The sequence below is a fragment of the Myodes glareolus genome, chromosome 5 (genome assembly GCF_982192425.1).
Source record: "Myodes glareolus chromosome 5, mMyoGla1.1, whole genome shotgun sequence".
Taxonomy (NCBI): domain Eukaryota; kingdom Metazoa; phylum Chordata; class Mammalia; order Rodentia; family Cricetidae; genus Myodes; species Myodes glareolus.
In genome coordinates, this window is record NC_142030.1 from 48,639,038 (window position 1) to 48,658,481 (window position 19,444).

A 19,444-nucleotide genomic window follows, 5' to 3' on the forward strand; every position below is an offset into this window, starting at 1 on the left:
GCTCCCCTGAAAGTCCCCTCATGGTCTCCCCCTACCCACGTGGTCGCGCAGGAATCGCATTAAAACCTGGATATCCTTTAATTTGGCTGCTGTGACTTGGCTTGACTGGGATTTTTGCGAGAGCAGAGAGTTTTCATTAGGAAAATTCCTAACACTGTCCTGCTTGCTGGCCTGCTTCTCGTGACTTGCTTAGCTTGCCTTTTTTATAACACCCAGTGCTACCAGGCCCAGGGGGGCACCAGCCACAGTGAGAAGGTCAATCATACACTGACCATTAGTCAAGAAAATACACCACAGTCTTGCCCATAAGCCAATATGGTAGGGACATTTCCTCAACTGATGTTTCCTCTTCCTCAGTCACACTAGACTGTGTCAAGTTTCCTAAAAACAAGCCAGCAACAGGCATGTAATTTTTTAGAAGAACTGCCAATATGCCACAATTAAGTCTTACTGCAGTAAAGCCAGCTGTCAAGCTCAGGAACGGACAGGGAGGCGTGGGTCAACAAACTAATCATTCACATAATTGAATATTTTATCTGAGTGAGTAAAAATTCTCTGGGGCTGGTGAGCAGGGCAAAACTTAATTCTCTGGGGCTAGTGGAAAAGGGAAATACTACACACACACACACACACATGCACGCGCATACACACACACACACATACCTTCAACATGTCAGGGTCTCTCTATCTATCCTCTTTATTTCTTCCTTTACTCTTTTCCTGACGTTTCTCTTTACATCCCTTGTGATGTTTCCCTCCTGTAATCCTTAATGTTTCCCCTTACAGTTTATAAACCGCAGCAAAATCTTTCAAGCAGCATAAAAATAACAATGTGGTTGCATCCTATTTTTTAAGTGAATGATTACAATGGATACAAGTTAAAAACAGCATGTTTCCCATTTCCCTTACATGATAAACATTTTATGTATTACAGATGAAAGACAAATTATTTCCAAGGACCCACATGCATTCATATCTAAGCAACTTGTTCTAGATTAACAAGGTGGATGCAAGCAAGGTATTTTTCTCAGTCAGTTCTTTTACTGGAGGGCTGAATTTTGTAGTTACAAACATTTTATTATTTGTCTCAAAGGGTAATCTTTTAAAAAATCTTAGAATCACAAATTTAAACTTTTATAATAGGAAAAACAATCAGTCAGCTCTACTTTAAATCCTCAGGGTACATACCCACTCAACAACAGTTTTTTACAAAATCTTATCACAACGCTGAGGGCCGAAATGGGTACAAGGAATTAATCATCACCTTTTATCACCAACCCATCCTAGCACAGAGTCGGCTAGCAATAGCCAGCCTGTCACTATTCCCGTTCCCCGACCTCAACACATCCCTTACTCAACTATTAAGTGTGCCCTTCTAAACTTTAAATTTTCCCCCAAGATTTTCTACATCAAAGCTCTTAACAAAAACATCTCAGTCTAACTATACTAACACCATACATGTCTAAATTCTTTCTAAGGGTGATGGTTGAATCAGTCTGCTCTAGCAGCAATGTTTGGGAAAAGTCTCTCACTATTATTGTAAGTACCAGTAACACTGCCCAGTGAGGGGTTAGAGGTCCTCTTAGAGTTTTCATACAACTCACAGATTCTGAGGGACTTGGTGACCTTGAGAGAAAAAAAGCAGAGCTATGCTCAGTAACACCATGAGGCTCTCAGGACATGAAGTCCTCAGGGCTCTTGCTGTTCGCTGTGGCTCTTACAACAATAAAATCTGCACACGATGACAAAGTCTGAGTGGTACCTTTGTTCTGAGTAACTTACTTATATCATGAGGTGGACATGTAAAATGCTTTGCCACATTTTTCTGGGTTCAGTTACGGACTGTGTAGAGGGTACAGAGATAAACAATGAGCTAAACTCCACCACATCATTGCATTATCCTATACCTTGCTATACACTACATCTAAAAAGAGTTTCACTATATTCAACGCATATCTTTATGTGTTACTTCAGTGTCTTGGAGCCCTTCATGAAGTTTAATTCTGTCTTTGCTGGCAATTATCCCTGATTTCATTCATTGGCTGCCTTTCATCCAAAAAATAGTTTCTGTAGTTGTGTTGCAAACAAACAGAAGGCAAATACTGATTTTTTTTTTTACTGAAAGTAATAACCACTTAGTAAACTTAGCAAAAACAATGACTATTTGAGAAAACTGTTCACTGGATCTTTCTGCCACCTGATGGATGGGAACACACTGGTGGCTGCACCAGCTCTTGCCAGCTCAGGGCAGCACTTCTCTCCCCCTTGAGGGTGAGCTCAACTTACAGAGTATCCTAACAAGTACTTAATATCATCTTATTCCTTCTCCCATTGATGCCGTTCTCGCCATTTACTATTTGTAACCTTATTCAATTCCGAAAAGTAACTCTCAAGGAAAATTCCACAGTTTGTAGTCTAAGAAGCCGCTATATACTTATATGAAGTCATAGGAACAAAGAAAGATATAAGAACGGAAAGAAAAAGCATGCATTGTAGTGCTTGCCTGTAATTCTAGCACTTGGAAGGTGAAAGCCACAGGGCTGCCATGCGTTCAAGGACAGGCTGGGCTACATAGTCCATAAAAAATTCAGCCAGTGTTAAATAACACAATTTTGTCTCAAAACTCATGAGAAAAAGGTGGGTTCGGGGCAGGAAATAGAGGAAACATGGAAGATAGAGAAGTCACATTTTCATGCTGACTTTCCCCTGTGCACCCAGTCCTTCCTTGTACTGGACTCCTTCAGCTCAGGCCCAGCCGCACTGATTTCCCACCCGTGTGAGAAGGAAGCAACAGTCAAAAGTCTCCCGACACTGGGTGAGAGCTCTTGAACCTCCCCAGTGCCCTTCTCAGAGCTCCAGCCACATCCTTGTTCCTCATGCTGTAGATGAGAGGGTTCAACATGGGCGTGAGGATGGTGTAGAACACAGAAAAGATCTTGTCTTGGGACGGCGAATGGTAAGAATGTGGCACCATGTAGGTATAAATGGCAGCGCCATAAAACAAGGTCACCACAGTCATGTGAGAGGAACAGGTAGCAAAGGCCTTCTTTCTCCCTTCCACGGAGCTCATATGGTAGACCGTGGCCAGAATCCGGGCATAGGACGCGATAACTACGGAGAAAGGGATCAGCAGCATCAGAACGCAGCACACATACATCACTGTCTCGTAGAGGGCCGTGTCTGCACATGCCAGCTTCAGCACAGCAGGCGCCTCACAGAAGAAGTGATTGATCTCTCGCGAACTACAGAAAGGAAAACTCATGGTGATTGGGGTGAGGAGGAAGCCATCCAAAGATCCGCCAAACCAGGAGCCTGCAATGATAATCCAACAGATTCGGCGACTCATGAGGACAGGGTACCTAAGCGGATTGCAGATGGCCACATAGCGATCGTAGGCCATGAGGCCCAGAAGAAAGAACTCAGCTCCCACAAGGGTGAGGTACAGGAAGTGTTGAGCTGTGCATCCCACAAAGGAAATGGTCCTTTGCCCTAGCAGATAGTCGATCAGCATCTTAGGCACAATGGTTGAGATGTACATCATGTCGATGAAGGACAAGTGACTGAGGAGGAAGTACATAGGGGTGTGGAGATGAGGGTCCGTGTGGATCAGAAAGATCATAATGCCATTGGCCACCAGAGCGGTGAGAAAGATGACAGAGATAGTGGCAAACACAAGACCCGAGGTTTCCTCTGTGTTGAACAGCCCCAGGAAAGTGAAGTCAGTGGACGATGCATTGTACCCTTCCATTGATCCTATGATATGGCTACGATGTGATGTAAAACTTTCCCAATAAAATCGTGATGCTTCCAGAGAGTTAGAAAGACAACCTATGGGATCGATGAAAGAAAACATTCAAAACTAGTTTCCTGGTATTTTTAAGCTGATACACAACAGCTGAATTATATAAGAACATTAATATCTACAAGTCTTAAGCACAATTTATCATTATTAATCAATAATTCCTTATGTACATTTATCAAGATGTCAGTGGATGTTACTGTACCATAGTCATAGTCATATTTTACATCACCTAAGCATATGTATTGTACCATGGTCTAGTGTGTATAAGGCTGGGTACGGCTTATCCTACCTTAGGTGAAATTTGCTTGGTAGTGTTATAAAGGGTATCTTAGCAACAGTCAGCAAAACTACCATCATCAAAACATTCCTGACTCGGGCTGGGCATTGTCTTCTTACCATTTAGCCTTGGGTGTGTAATCTAACATTTGCCTAGTGTTAGACTATGAGAGAACGCTTGCTTCCGTTCACACATGTAACAACAAAGTGTGTATGGTGAAATGCACTGGGAAGGCAGAGCGCTCCTGCAAACTCAGACATCAAAGTATCTGAGAAACACTCTTACCTTTAAGAACAAAATGTTCATTTTAGGATGATGAGGAAATGGAGTCATGATTATGATTAGCATAGGCATTAGCGAGTGAGATTAGCAATTAGGATTCAGAGGAAAAAGCGCAAAGAAAACATAAAATGCATATTGGATATTGAGCTACAACACACTGTTTTGGGAAATTTGAATTTTTTTCGAGACAGGGTTTCTCTGTGTATCCCTTGCTGTCCTGGAACTCACTCTGTAGATCAGACTGGCCTTGAACTCACAGAGATCTATCTGTCTCTGTCTTTTGAGTTCTGGGATTAAAGGTGAGTGTTTACCACTGTTGACAGAAATTTGAATTTTTGTAGTGTTCATAATTAACAAAAACTCCATGACTGTGTATCTCATAATCTCAGATTTCGATACTGGAAAATATTACCATGGCAAAGTATGTGTAAGTAAGTCAAGGACGATCTTTTATGTGCTTTTACGGCTGAGGTTGCTAGAGACCTTTTCCCAAACTCCCTGTGAATTAATGTGAATTAATTCTAATCGAAAGCTCCACTAAACATTCTAAACCCATGAGCATGTGAGGTGATCACTGGAATACAAGGGTGTCGGCATCATGAAGAGTAGAGTCGTAGGTTCTGTGTATCCATCATCGTCTTTGCAATAAATCAAGAGTGAGGATCAGTGAGAGCCCTAGGCCTGGGAGCTGCACCTGTCTGGTGGGCAGCGTGTTGGAGCACTCCATACACAGGAATCTCCATTCATTCTCTTCTCACTCTCTCCCAGAGCAGCAACCCGGCACCCACGACAGTGCTCACATATGTGTCAAGCATACGAGTCTGCTTGTTTCAGATATATGTAATCACTAATTCGATTGGTAAAAATCGCTTACAATGGGGCAATATTATAAATTGCTATAGCCGGGTGCTTAATTCTTAGTGATCAGGGTTATCATACTTATTTGATTTTTCTAATTTCAAAAGTTTTGGTACCAGGTTTAACAACTTACTCTAACACTATATAAGATTTAATTATTACTTATAATATTCCAATTTATTTTGATTTCTTAGTTTATTTAATAGAGCTCATTAAGATATATAAGTGCATAAAATACTTGTTATAGAATAGCCTATGTTATTCACGTTCTGACTGTTTCATAACTCTGAGTCTCACTTCTATGAGACCTTCTGACCCTAATAATAGAGAAAAGCCGTCTGTTGTTCCTCACATTTAAACACTTATCTCTAACCTTCATACTCACTCCTAAATAAATCTTTAGAATTTTCTGCTGTTTGGCATTTTTCAGCAGTTAGCTAGCCTTAAAGCCACAGCAGAGTGACATGTAAATCCGAAGACCCTTCCTCCTCATAGTTGCCAGCCCTCCCCTCCTGACTCCTGCACACGGAGGAGCTCATCTGTTAAAGAGAATCTCCTTGCTGTGAATTAAGAGTCTAAATCAATGGTCCGACATGTTTATTATCTGCACACTTGGTACAAGGGAAGACTGCGAGCCAAAATATGCTTGTTGAATTCTGCTGATCACCAATTGCATCCATTTGTGAAGATTAGGTACACCGGAAAGCTATCAGAAACACCTGCAATGATTCTGTGCTTTCATTCAGAAATTTGCCTCTGGGGTGAAGTAGCAGACATACAGTAAGACAGATTTTGAAATTAGGTGAGCTGAATTCTTTCCCTGGTTATGATGTGACTGAATTCTCTGACCTGGAATTGTCTCTTCAGACTCTGAGCTTCAGTGCTTACGTAAATTAGACTGATCTAATGAAACAGCCGGAGCTAACAATAAATTTAAGTTACATTTTTTTCTAGTATTGACTACAGGAAGAATATTATGTCTCTGTTTTTATACTGGACCCATCCTATTGTTGACTCAGTATTTATACATCAAATTTACAGTTAATTCCATAGCAAGGGTTTTCAGGCAAGGCATATAGAGTTTTGTAAATTTGAAATTAAATAAGAAAATAATGTTATTATATTATACCATATAAAGTAGTGGCAATGGTTTATAGAACTATTGAGAAACATGTAAGGATTTCTAATATTTCATTTAAGTAATACACATATTCAAGCAAAATCATAAATTTAAATTGTCAATACCTCCTGATCACCAGGTGTACAGGCATGAAACTCCTTCAGAGGTTATATTCTGGATCTCTTTCTTCAAATATCCCTTCACTTGAGGAAATTACATTTGCTCTGTGAAAAACGGAAACACGGTATAAAGCCTGTGGGAAACTCAAGTGTCTTTGGGGGGCACAGACATGCTTGGATTTCAGGCTGGGTGACCACAAAATAACAAATAAACATTGTGTATCATAGGTATGATTTTACTGGGTAAAATCTATTCTCAGGGCTAACTAGCATTTGATTTCAAAATATCATACATAGAGATAAAGAGGCCCATTTGTTTCCTACTGGTTCTTTCGAACGCCATCTCCTTTTCGGTGAGAGGCTTGTTTCCTTACGTATGCACATCTTCCTCCTGCATTGCTTGCTACATGAGGACCCAGTCTTTGCTGGGTGTGTAAAATCTAAGCCTGTCCTTAAGACAACCAACTGTAACCTTCACATGCTTCTGTGTGGTCACTAGTCGGCCTTTACATACCATCTTCCTCAAAGCTCACACACCATCTTCCTAAGAACACGCCTGGGCTGAGGATGCTCCACACTGACTTAGCTTAGAACCCGCCACATGTAGCCTCATTTTTGGGCTCTCCAACTGCTCGAGGGTCCCTTTATTCTTCTGAAATATTGAATTCTACATAACCATTGCAGAAATATGTAAGTGGTCCCCCCTCTGATAATAAGAGGCTGGGCTCAAAATGAGATCTGCAAAAGCTTCCTCGTCATTACATAAAGCACCCCAGTTCTCCATTCATCCCTGTCCTTACACCCCCGTTCCCCATTCATCCCTGTCCTCACACCCCAGTTACCCTCTCATCCTGTGCGTATACCCCAGTTCCGCGCTCATCCACATCCAAGACTATGATGTTGGGATGGGAATACGGATATTTCACTGTTCAGAGAATCAGGATGCTTGTGTTTTTGGAGTTTTTTGAGATAATTATATTTCTCCCTGCCCATTCCTCTCTCCCATATACTCTTCCTTTCTAATATTTTGTTCTGAACCAATCTATTTCTCGACTAACATTTAGTTAATTCTTAAGGAATGAACGGGTGTCAAATGAAGTACTTAGACATGCAAACATATTGTAGAAGAAGATGCTTCGCGCTTGCTGTATTCCACGCTGCCTTTTCCTGTGAAATTTGCTCCATATTCTGACAGGAAACCTGATTCTGAGAACACCTTGCATTTGGTCTGGGGATGACAGACGACCACTGAGTCATAAAATTGCTTTAGATCTGTATTCCAGAACTTCAGAGAATACAAACCCAAAGCGGTCATCTCGGTGCTGTGGAGAGCCAGTCATTTACACATAGGGTGTGCTCCCGAAGTGACTCTGAGGCGATTGTCACCACTTAGTTTTTTCCTGCTTGGATTCCTGCCCGATTTTTAGCAGGAACAGGTCTTCAAATATGAGGGTGGAATAAAGAAAGAATTTGTTTAAGTATAGCAGAGGCGCTCCTACATCATTTGCTACATTGCTTAATTTAATCTAGAATTTTATAATGTTTTAAGGAAAACCACAAATTATTCATCCAATAGTTTGAATTTTAAAACACTTAAAATAATTTGCTCATTTTTCCTATGCCACTTCACATCCCCAATTTTTCTTACCATGCAGTCTCAATACGAGCTAGTAAACCCATCACAGCACACACCTTTTTAGTAGAAATTATAGAAGGAACATGTATCATTGCCATCCATTATTATTCATTTCATGATGCTCCAACTAAGTGATATCAGTTTGAGATGAAACACTAAGAGATCTCTTTGCTGCCACGTCCATTTAATACAGAAGGTATGTTTTAAAGATGGGGTGGGTCATCCATAATTTAATAAATCCCCAGCATGCTACCACAACTTCACATGAATAAGTTCAGTGTTGGAGAAAGTGAAAGGGGACATTTTAGAAGATGGTAGGTGTCCTGTTTCTACAGGAAAATATTGCGATATTTAATGGACTTCCAGGTTGCACTAAGATTCAAAGACACCAAGCAATCCTCTGTCGTGGGACCCTGTAACAGGATATGGCCCATCTGTGTGCTTACCTTTGGTCAGAACATACAAGATGCAGCACATACAGACCTTTATATTTATTTAAGGACTAAAGGTAGCCTTCACGTGTGGTGATAAACTCTGCATAAACAGATGCATACAAATTCCTAAGAACTGTAGCTTGAGTAATAGCAATCAGCCAAAGACAGTATCATGCAAGAAAAATAATACGTACCCCAAATTCCCCAAACAGCATGTAACACAGGACCAAGAACACAGATTCTCCCGTCTCCAAGAGAAATGTAACATTGCTCACTTCCAATTGCTGGAGGGAAACAGTTGCAACCAAGGGAGAATAAATACCCATGAGCAACTTTTTCTGTTCTTTTAGGAGGAAAACCTCTTCCCATTAAAGGATACTGGGTCCATTGGAGCTTCTGGATGGAGGTCACTGATAACGTAGGTAGTACTCAGAGTGAGAAGTGGAGACATTAAATAGTTTTCTGGAAAGTCACGGATGGAGACGGACAAAGCTGGTCTCGTCTCAGTATTCCTCAGGGGGCTTTCTGACAGGCTGGTTTCATCCAATGGGAAATGTTCTGATGGAGAAGAATGTATACAAAGCCACAAGGGCTTTGCAAAAGCCTTTCTGCTGCTAATTTCAAAGTGTTGACAAAGTATGACAAAAATTGTATGTCGTGTGTGATTGCCTGAGGATTTCTTCAGAAACTTCCTGCCATTTCCTCAACAGAGAAAATGTCATAAATAAGAGAAAACATATTTTTGTTATAGTTTAGTATTTTATTAGTAGCTTAATAATTATTGGTGTTAAAAGTAGTAATGACTATATGCCAGAAAGTTATAAAAAAATGCATAGAAAGCTCTCCCTTTCCATAATGGCAAAAATATTCACAAAACATTATATGGAGAGCTGTTATCACATGAGGATATATGTATATAGGTTAATGTGTATAGTTTATGCATGTATAAATATTCTAATGCCTATTATTATGCATCAACATAGATATACATGTACCTCTGTATAATGTGTCTTTGTATTTACATTAATCAACAATTTGTGTTGTTCTCAAAATATACCACAGGTTTCTTTAAGTGCAACAAATTGTAGCCATGAACTGTTCCTTTTTATTGAAAAAAAAATTAAACAACATTCTGATCATGGTGTCCCCTCCCAGCCGTGAACTATTCTGACCCATGCAAACAATAGCATTTTTTTCTGAATGGTCTATCTTTAACACATGTATTCTTTAAATTTATGGGATCAAAAACATGTACCATTGAACATCCTTTATACTTCATTTTAGGGATACAACATGAAGTGTTTCCTTTATAATATCTTCAATTTGAAATACCAAATCAATTTTTATAAACAACATGGGTTATGACATTAACGTTATAGTTAAAATATTAAAAATCTGTCTTCCTGTTCCCATAAATCCCATTTTACTGAAACACTTCATAACGCTCTCTATTTAAGCATGAATGAATGAAAGTCTCTCACTTCCTTAGTTAGACTTTTGAGGCTGTTGTGAATCAGATTGTTTTCCTGGTTTCTTTTTTGGCATGTCTGTCATTCATATATAGGAAACCGACTGATTTGTGTTTGTTCATCTTGTATCTTGCTACATTGTTTACATTTATCAGCTGTAAGAATTCCTGCCAGAGTCTTTAGAATCTCTTAATATAGAATCGTATAATTCTCGAATGAGGGTAATTTGATTCTCCTTTTCCTAGTTCCATTGTTTATTTTACTTTTCTTACTGTTCCACTAAGACTTCGAGCACTATATTGAACATAAATGATAGGAGTGGGCATCATCTTGGTTCTTGATTTCTGTCTGACTTAGGGTTTCTATTGCTGTGAAGAATAACCATTGACCACGGAAACTCCTGTAAAGCAAAACATTTGACTGAAGTGGCATTTTCAGTTTCAGAGGTTTAGTCCATTATCATCATAGTGGGGAATGCTATGCCCAAATCTGCAAGGTCCCCTAAAAACCAACAAGGAGACTGAGTTCTGTATGGAGATGCAAAGAGTCTTTATTTTATGCAAGTTCGCAAATTTGGTCTCTCCTCATGCCCAATGTATTGGAATAAACGGAGAGCCCCGTGCTCAGTTAAAGTTGGGTTTTTATAGTAGTAAAGGTGGGGGTTAGGGGTTTCTGAGGTTCAAGACTCCTGATTGGCTGACATTTGTCTAGGAGTGTCCTGGTGAGTGTGGGCTGGCAGGTGTTTGGAATGTTAGGCATTTCTTGGGTTCTTGGGTGGTGCTCAGGCAATCTCAGTTTATGGTCCTTCCTGCAACCAGGGATTGCTTCAGGGTAAACTACTGAGACTCAGGCCTCCATTGAATTTATCTATGGTTGAATCCTACTCTGGCAGGTGATAATGGTTGGAAGTAGAGAACTTCTTTTGGGAGATCTGTTCATATTTAGCTTAGCATGGCTGGCTCCTACAGGGAACATAGCAACTGGGAGTACGGTGGCATGCAGGCAGACTTGGTGACAGAGAAGGAACTGGAAATTCTACATCTTTTCTTAACATATTTCCATTTATTTTACATACCAACAAGTTTCCCTTCTCTCCCTCCTCTCCTACTGCCCCTTCCCCTTTCCCATCCACTCCCTCCCCATCCACTCCTCCTTCATCTCCATTTAGAAAGGGGCAGACTTCCCATGGGCTTGTACAAAGCACATTACAGCAAGTTGAGTCAGGATTAAGCTCCTCCCCTTATGTTAAGGCAGGGTGGGGTAATCCAGCCTGGGGAACAGGTTACTAAAGCCTGCTAAAGGCCAGGGAAATGTTCTGTTCCCACTGTTAGAAGCCTTATTAAGAGACGAAGCTACACAGTTGTCACACACATGCAGAGGGCCTAGGTCGGTGCTTGGCAGGCTCCCAACCTGTTGGTAGGGACAGATCAGGTTCTCTGCCTCTGTGGGTTCCTCCATCATGAACCCCCTGACTCTTATAATCCCTCCTCCCTTTCCTACTGCCAGATTCTTGGAGTTCAGCACAGTGGATCAGTCTGTGGATCTCTGCCTCTGCCTCTTTCAGTTATTGGCTAGAGTATTTCTAATAGCAATCAGGGAAATAACCAATCTGCTTACAGTTGATGGCCAGTTCAGGCACCTTCTGCACTATTGCTAGGAGTTTTAGTTGGGGTCATGCTTGTGGGTTCTTGGGGTTTCCCCAGCACCAGGTGTCTCTCTAACCGTAAATGGCACCCCCATCAAAATGTCTCTTTTGTGACTCTCATACTCCTTCCTGCCTCCAGCCCACCTCCTGCCCCTAGCCCATCCAACCCACTCCCTCTACTTCCGACTCCTCCATTGTCCTAACTGTGGAGGACCGCAACCGCATACTCCATTACAAGATGGCGCTGGCATCCAGTTTCACCGCCAGGTGAACGCACATGTGCTTGGTAACTTTCCACTGCTGCGTCCCTGCCTACTTCCGAGGCATCATCTGGGATAACGGGCAGCGGACCAATCCAAGAGTGACACGTCCGAAGAAAGTGTTTCCTATTTAAGGGATGGGTTCCCTCATTTCGGGGTCTCCGCCATGTAAGCTTATGCTCTCTCTCTCTCAAGAAGCATTAAAGCTTTTCTTCAGAAGGATCCTAGTGTCCCGCGTGGTTCTTGCAGGAGAGACGGTAGCGTGGGATATCTGGTGCTGAAGACCCGGGACGCCGGGAGACCCTGACCACTACTCGCACTGCTGGAGACCCCTTGGACACAAGGAGGATTCAGAACTGCAGGTCTGCATGCTCAGAGAGGTATGACTATTCCTGGATTTTTCGATTTGGGGCTTGACTTGTTTCCGCATTGGAAAGGTTTCGTAGAGGCCTTGGTACTTCTTAGCAAGTCTCTTATCACTTTGAAAGTGCTTAGAAGATGAATCCTGCCAGGCGGTTGTTGCAAAAGCAGAGGAAGTCCAGGATAGCATATCAGAAACTGAGTGCAGTGAGAGGTTAGGCGCGCAAAAGAAAAGGACAGTACCAAATAAGGAAAAAGGACCCCCCGGTGGTTCTAAGAAAATGAGAATGGGTGAGAAGACTGACCTACAAGGTCAAAAGCTTTCTGATACCAACAATAAGAAAAAAGGACAGATGTATGTTATGTTGTTTGTGTTGTCTTTTGTGTACTGGACAGGAGAAAGATATTTGAATTTAGGAACTGCTAAAAAAGGTATTTTGAATTTAAAATATGGGCCTAAGGATATGATGTTTTGGAAAAGATGTTCCGTTTTCGTCTCCACAGAAAATGAGAGCCTAAGGGTGTACTTGAGATTTATGTGGTTTGAATCACCGAGACCTCCTGAAATGTTGTAGTGTATACCCCTAAAATGCAACGTCCCAATTCAGCAGGAAGTAGCCAGAGAGACTAACGATGCCCAAATTCCCTGAAAGATTAAATGAGGTCCTTTCAGTGGTTGCAGAGCAGCAAGCCTGCTTCTCTGAGTTCTGCTTTACTCTGTGCACCAGTTTGGACTCGGAATGAATGCAGCTGCAGCTGGAGGGCGGCTGGAGCGGAGCTTTGCTGGGTGGCTATGGTAGGGGGCATGTTGCTCTGGCTCAGTCGGTGCCTGGTCTGGAGGGTGTCACAGCAGTACCAAGAATGAGAGCAGTGCCACAAGCTGCCAGGCCAGAAGGCTTGCAGTGTGCCTGAAACTGTGGGGGGCTCTGAGGCTGGAGTGGCTTCTGCTCCACTTGGCTGAGCTGAGCTGTGCTGACTTTTCAGTCAGGACTGGTCGTAATTATCATAATAAAAGCACGTCAACATGGTTACCCGTATCCTAGGTAACAAAGGCCGACCAATAGCCTGGGGCAATGGGTGGGGCGAACAATGCTGGCTACTAGTCCGAGAGATTTTCCATCTGAATAAGGAGCTGAAGAGATAGCTTAGGGGTTGAAAATGCTGTCTGCTCTTCCAAGGGTCGTGAGTTCAATTCCCCAGCGACCACATGGCAGCTCACAACTATTTGGTTTTAAATCTAGTGTTTCAGGATCCACAGGGAGGTAGATGCAAAAAGCCCTTGGATTTTTAAGGTGATTGGGTCATTGGCTAAATCTGTGACTGTGGCACAGATGTTGAGAGTTTGCTAATTATCCCATCTGCCCCGTGAGCTATAGTGGCTCCAGCACGGACCTTGAGATATTGCCGGTCTGTGCCAGGTGTCGGCTCCTGGCTCCCGCCACACTCCCCACCAACACAGCAAAGGAAAACTAGGCTAGCTCCGCGGGGAAGGCGGGGGCGCCTGGGGGTGGAGCCACCATTTCCTGGCCTGGGACACGTGGAGCTGGAGCCGCGCAGCAAGCAGGCCCAGGGCCGTGTGCAGCCCTCGGGTGGCGAGGCGGGCTCTGGAGCCCGAGGCCACCGTACCCGGGGGATGGTCTCAACGAAGGCTGGCAAGCCGCATCCCCATACACGGAGCCCGGGGAGGGCGGCGTGGCTTCCCTAAAGGGGGATTGTTTAACGGGTTTACGCCTGCCGAGTGCGGCCTAAAAAAAAAAACCCATAGTTTCCAACACGCCTCTGGCAGACTTCTTGATGCAGCTGGAAAATTGCGCCCCCGGCGATCCCAGATGCAGTGACTGATTATTAAACAATTGTCTAGTTATCTTCTAGGTAATTGGACTAAAAAACTTGATGAGAAAGTAATAAGGATGACCCTCTAAACAATGACAAGGGCATGGCCTATACCGATACCAGTTCTTGTTAAAAACAAAAAAGGAGGAATAATAAAGGAGTTGCCCCCGATGCCAAGAGTGGCCATTGCCATGGCTCTGTTCACTAAAATTTGGATGATAATGGCCAGAATGCTGCAACACGACATTGTTCGGATCCGCAGCGGCCCAAGGATTTGGTTAAATGGAAAGATGTGCTTTCTAACGAATGGAAAGGCCCGGATCCCATTCTATTGAGATCCAGGGGAGCTGTTTGTGTGTTCCCACAGGATCAAGAAAACCCATTCTGGGTTCCAGAGAGACTGACCCGAACAGTGAAAAGTGACCCACAACATGCGGACTCGCCTGAAGATTTGGCTTCTGTTCCTCCTGCCATTTTGCGGATGGATGACAACTGTTATGATGGAGCAGCGATGGGGGATACTCTCAGCCTTCCCGAAGCCGACACCAGTCAGCCATAGAGTGGCAGTGTTTCCTCGATTTTTTGCAACCAATAAGATTCTGGGGCTCCCCTACCTTCCTAGAGATGATTTATAAGCTTAGCCGAAGGATTCCAGTCCTGGGTCATGTCCTTCATCTCCTACTTTAAAAAATGGGTGGGGGTGGAAATGTTTGGAACAGCCCTATGCTGTGGAACAGTGTTTCTCCTCTGGATGGTCTGCTGATACAAATCCCAAAGTCGAAGGGACAAAGTAGTTATTGCACAAGCTCTGGCTGCCCTGAAACAGGGGGCCTCTACTGATTTGTGGTTATCTATGTTTAAGCAGTAAGGTTTTTGCCAACCAGCTAAACCCCTAGGACAGTGGTCCATGGCACAGGGTGGAGTGCTTGGCTTAGCTAGCCCTGAAGGTTGTCGAGCTGAAGAGCATCACGCAGAGAATGGCCCTCTCTGAGAGATATGTCGCCCTGCATAAGGGTTTCCTGCCGCATATTCCCTTTCCCAGAAAAATGGCAGAGGGCAGGCCGGATAAGTTCCAGGTGTCATGAACCTAGGGGCAGATTCCGTGCAAGCCCATCATAATGTTTCCACTTTGGGAAGTGCGACCTCTATCTTTGCCTTCTGAGGGAGTTGCCTTTCTGCAAAGAAGTAAAAAAAAGGGGAGATGTGGAGGACCGCAACCACATACTCCATTACAAGATGGCACTGGCATCCAGTTTCACCGCCAGGTGAACGCACATGTGCTTGGTAACTTTCCACTGCTGCGTCCCTGCCTACTCCCGAGGCATCATCTGGGATAATGGGCAGCGGACCAATCCAAGAGTGACACGTCCGAAGCGAGGACTGTTTCCTATATAAGGGATGGGTTCTCTCATTTCGGGGTCTCCACCATGTAAGCTTATGCTCTCTCTCTCTCAAGAAGCATTAAAGCTTTTCTGCAGAAGGATCCTAGTGTCCCGCGTGGTTCTTGTGGGCGAGACGGTAGCGTGGGACACCTAACCTCTGCCCCCAGTTTATCCTGAAGATCTTTTCTACTTCCCCTTCCCAGGGAATCTTTGCATCCCTTTTTAGGCCCTCCTTTGTTCTCTAGACTCTCTGGGGCTGTGAATTGTAGGCTGGCTATCCTATATTTTACTCCTTTGAGTGAGTAAATACCATATTTGTTCTCTCTGGATGTGGGTTACCTCACTCAGAATGATTTTTTTCTCCTTCTATTCATTTACCTGCAAATTTCATGATGTCATAGTTTTTTTCAGCTGAGTAGTACTCCATTATGTAAATGCACCACATTTTCTTTATCTGTTCTTCAGTTGAGGGGTATCTAGGTTGTTTTGAGGTTCTGTCTATTATGAATAATGCTGCTATCAACATAGTTAAGCAAGTGTCCTTGTGGTATGATTGCACATCCTTTGGGTATATGTCCAAAATTGGTATAGCTGGATCTTGAGGTAAACTGATTCCCACTTTTCTAAGAAACTGTCAAACAGATTTCACCAAAGTGACTGTATAAGTTTGCACTCCCACCAGCAGTGGAGGAGTTTTCCCCTTACTTCACATCCTCTCCAGCATAAGCTGTCATCAGTGTTTTTGAGCTTAGCCATTCCAACAGGAATAAGATAGTGTCTCAGGGTCATTTTGATTTACATTTCCCTAATGACTAGGGTGTTGAATAATTCTTTAAGAGACTTTTGGCTGTTTAAGAATCTTTTATTGAGAATGCTCTGTTTAGATTGGTACCACATTTTTAATTGGATTATTTAGTATTTTGATATTTAGCTTCTTGAGTTCTTTATACATTTTAGAGATCAGTCCTCTGTCAGATGTGGGGTTGATTAGGATCTTTTCCCACTCCGTGTTCTTTGCCTTTCATAAGCCTCTTGGTTTCAGTAGATCCCATTTATTAATTGTCGACCTCAGGGTCTATTGGTGTTATATTCGGGAATAGGCTTCTTGCCAATGTGTTCAAGGCTACTTGCCACTTTCTATTCTGTCAGGTTTAGTGTAACTGGATTTATGTTGAGGTCTTTGATTCATTTGGACTTGAGTTTTATGATATGAATCTATTTGCATTCTTCTACATGTCAACATCCAGTTATGCCACAACAAATTGCAAATTATATGCAACAAATTGCACAATTTGTTGAAGATGCTTCCTTTTTTCCATTGTACAATTTTAGTTTTTTTGTTAAAAAAAGTAGGTGTTCATGGATGTGTGGATTGATATCAGGGTGTAGTATGAGGGACGGCTTGTTGGGATTTCCGTCCCGCCCGGTACCCCAACAGCCGGCAAATCCCAAAGAGAAATTACACACAGGACTCCATAAGGTTATAAACTGATTGGCTCATTAGGTCAGGCTTCTTGTTAACTCTTATAACTTATATTAACCCATTATTCTCATCTATGTTAGCCATAATGGCTCAGTACCTTTTCCAGCAGGGGCAGCTTACATGTTGCTTCTTCAGTGATCTGCGCAGGAATGCTGAGAGAGTTTCTACTTCCAGAATACTCCCAGTCTCTTTGCTCCACCCTTACTTCCTGTCTGGCTTTCCCGCCTATACTGCCTGCCTGGCCAATCAGCATTTTATTAAAATATGATTGACAGAATACAGACAATTCTCCCACACCATTTCCCTCTTTTTTTTTTTTAAATATAGGAAAATACCCATAGTCCCTTTGTTGGGAATGTGGGCGTAGTATTTCAGGCTACTTCCTGCTGGTTGGGGGCGCTGATAATCTTATGGGGACTTAAAGAAAATTTAGAGTTATAATCAAGTCATGACTGGAGTATCCTGTGAGTCTCGATCATCTCAGGCAGCAGTCTTGGATCAGTTCTGGATGTAGACCTCTGTCATCTGGGCCATCTGTTCCTATCGGAGATTTTTCAGGCGGCCTCCCTTGGTCAAAGGTGATTATTCTTAACTCTGAATAAATCCAGAGTCTCTCGTTTTCTGTGGAAACAAAAGCAAAATCTCTTCTCCAAAGTAACATACCTTTTGACTTCAGTTTTGAAGCCAAGGTATTTTCAAAATTCCTATCTTGGGTTAGTTCAGCAGCATTTATAAACAAAAGTCTTTTAGCAGTTGTTGCTCCTTCCTCAGCAATCAAACAATTTAAAGAGAGCATAATAGCATACAGTATGAAGATTCTCTGTGCATTTTCCATCTTTATGTGGCTTTATTTTAACCTCTATTTCTTTTATTTTTATTTTTAACTTTTGGCTTTTTGAGACAGGTTCTCTGTATATATCTTTGTCCTGGAATAACTCTGTAGACCAGGCTGTCCTTGAACTCACAGAGATTCCTCTGTCTCTGCCTCCCCAGTGCTGGGTAAAGGTGTATGCTACCACACCTTGAAGTCACAGAGATCTGTCTGTCTCTGTCTCCCAGGCATTGGGATTAAAGGCGTGTGCTACCACACCTTGAAGTCACAGAGGTCAATCTCTACCTCTGTCCCTTGAAGTCACAGAGGTCAATATGCCTCTGCCTCCCAGGCATTGGGATTAAAGGTGTGTACCACCACACTCAACTACTCTCTTTCTTTCCTTTTAACTTTAAGAACTTTAACTATTAGCCTGCATATACACACTGTAAACCATTTAGAGGTTTTCTTCCTCTTTGAATCTCTCTTTACTGTATATTTTTCTTTTTCTGACCATATGAGTCTTTAATTTACTAAGCAATATGGAGAGCTGTGGCTTTGACGGCTAGATCCAGCTCATTCCTTAGCTTTTCAGCCTCAAGGCTGAGGTACCAGCCAGAGCTGTGTTCACTGCCACAACTCTATGGTGTTTCAAGGTCCTTGCCAGCAAGCAAGCTGCTGCATTCTGCTCACAGACCACACTCAGTCGGACTGCCTGCCTGAAAGAGTCAGAGTTTGCTCTGGCAGGACAGCCCAGATAGCCGGCATTTTAAAACAGCACAGCTTTTCTCCTGCTACAGCTGAAAACTGAAAAGAATGCGTTCAGCTTGTCATCAACAACATTTAAGTGTTTTGTGGCAGGACCTCTTTAAAGAGCTGCAAGGTTTTGCAGCTAAAGCTGAGTCAGGAAGCCTCTCTCAGATGAGAGCTCTTGCTTGCCTCTAGCAAGCAAAGTAGACCTGAGAAATTGCTGCCACCAAGAAGCCATGCTTTACTCTATTCTTTTCCAAGCTTTCTCAGGCTTTCTGTGGATTCAGTTATCCACGTCTGGGCGCCATATGTAGTATGAGGGACGGCTTGTTGGGATTTCCGTCCCACCCGGTACCCCAACAGCCGGCAAATCCCAAAGAGAAATTACACACAGGACTCCATAAGGTTATAAACTGATTGGCTCATTAGGTCAGGCTTCTTGTTAACTCTTATAACTTATATTAACCCATTATTCTCATCTATGTTAGCCATAATGGCTCAGTACCTTTTCCAGCAGGGGCAGCTTACATGTTGCTTCTTCAGTGATCTGCGCAGGAATGCTGAGAGAGTTTCTACTTCCAGAATACTCCCAGTCTCTTTGCTCCACCCTTACTTCCTGTCTGGCTTTCCCGCCTATACTGCCTGCCTGGCCAATCAGCATTTTATTAAAATATGATTGACAGAATACAGACAATTCTCCCACACCATCAGGGTCTTCAATTTGAGTCCAATGATCCATGTGTCTGTTTTTATGCCAATATCAAGCTGCTTTCATTTCTATGGCTCTATAGTAGAGCTTGATGTTAGGGATGGTGATGCCTCCAGAAGTTCCTTTTTGTACAAAATTGTTTTGGCTATCCTGGGTCTTTTGGTCTTTTGTTTTTCAACATAAAGTTGAGTACTGTTCTTTTGAGATCTGTAAA

At 42.7% G+C, this 19,444-nt stretch overlaps 1 protein-coding gene and 1 long non-coding RNA gene across 2 annotated transcripts; both read right to left on the reverse strand.

Moving 5' to 3' along the window:
- Positions 1 to 2,794: 2,794 nt before the first annotated feature.
- Positions 2,795 to 3,748, reverse strand: LOC125391754 (olfactory receptor 2T1). The gene has a single exon (XM_048421324.2). It carries the CDS (start codon positions 3,746 to 3,748, stop codon positions 2,795 to 2,797), a length of 954 nt encoding a protein of 317 aa, XP_048277281.2.
- Positions 3,749 to 16,953: 13,205 nt separating this feature from the next.
- Positions 16,954 to 19,220, reverse strand: LOC148122076 (uncharacterized). The gene is made up of 2 exons (XR_015737882.1): positions 19,027 to 19,220; positions 16,954 to 17,581 (listed from the first exon to the last, which is right to left on the reverse strand). It is a non-coding gene; the product is annotated as an uncharacterized LOC148122076 (long non-coding RNA).
- Positions 19,221 to 19,444: the final 224 nt, after the last annotated feature.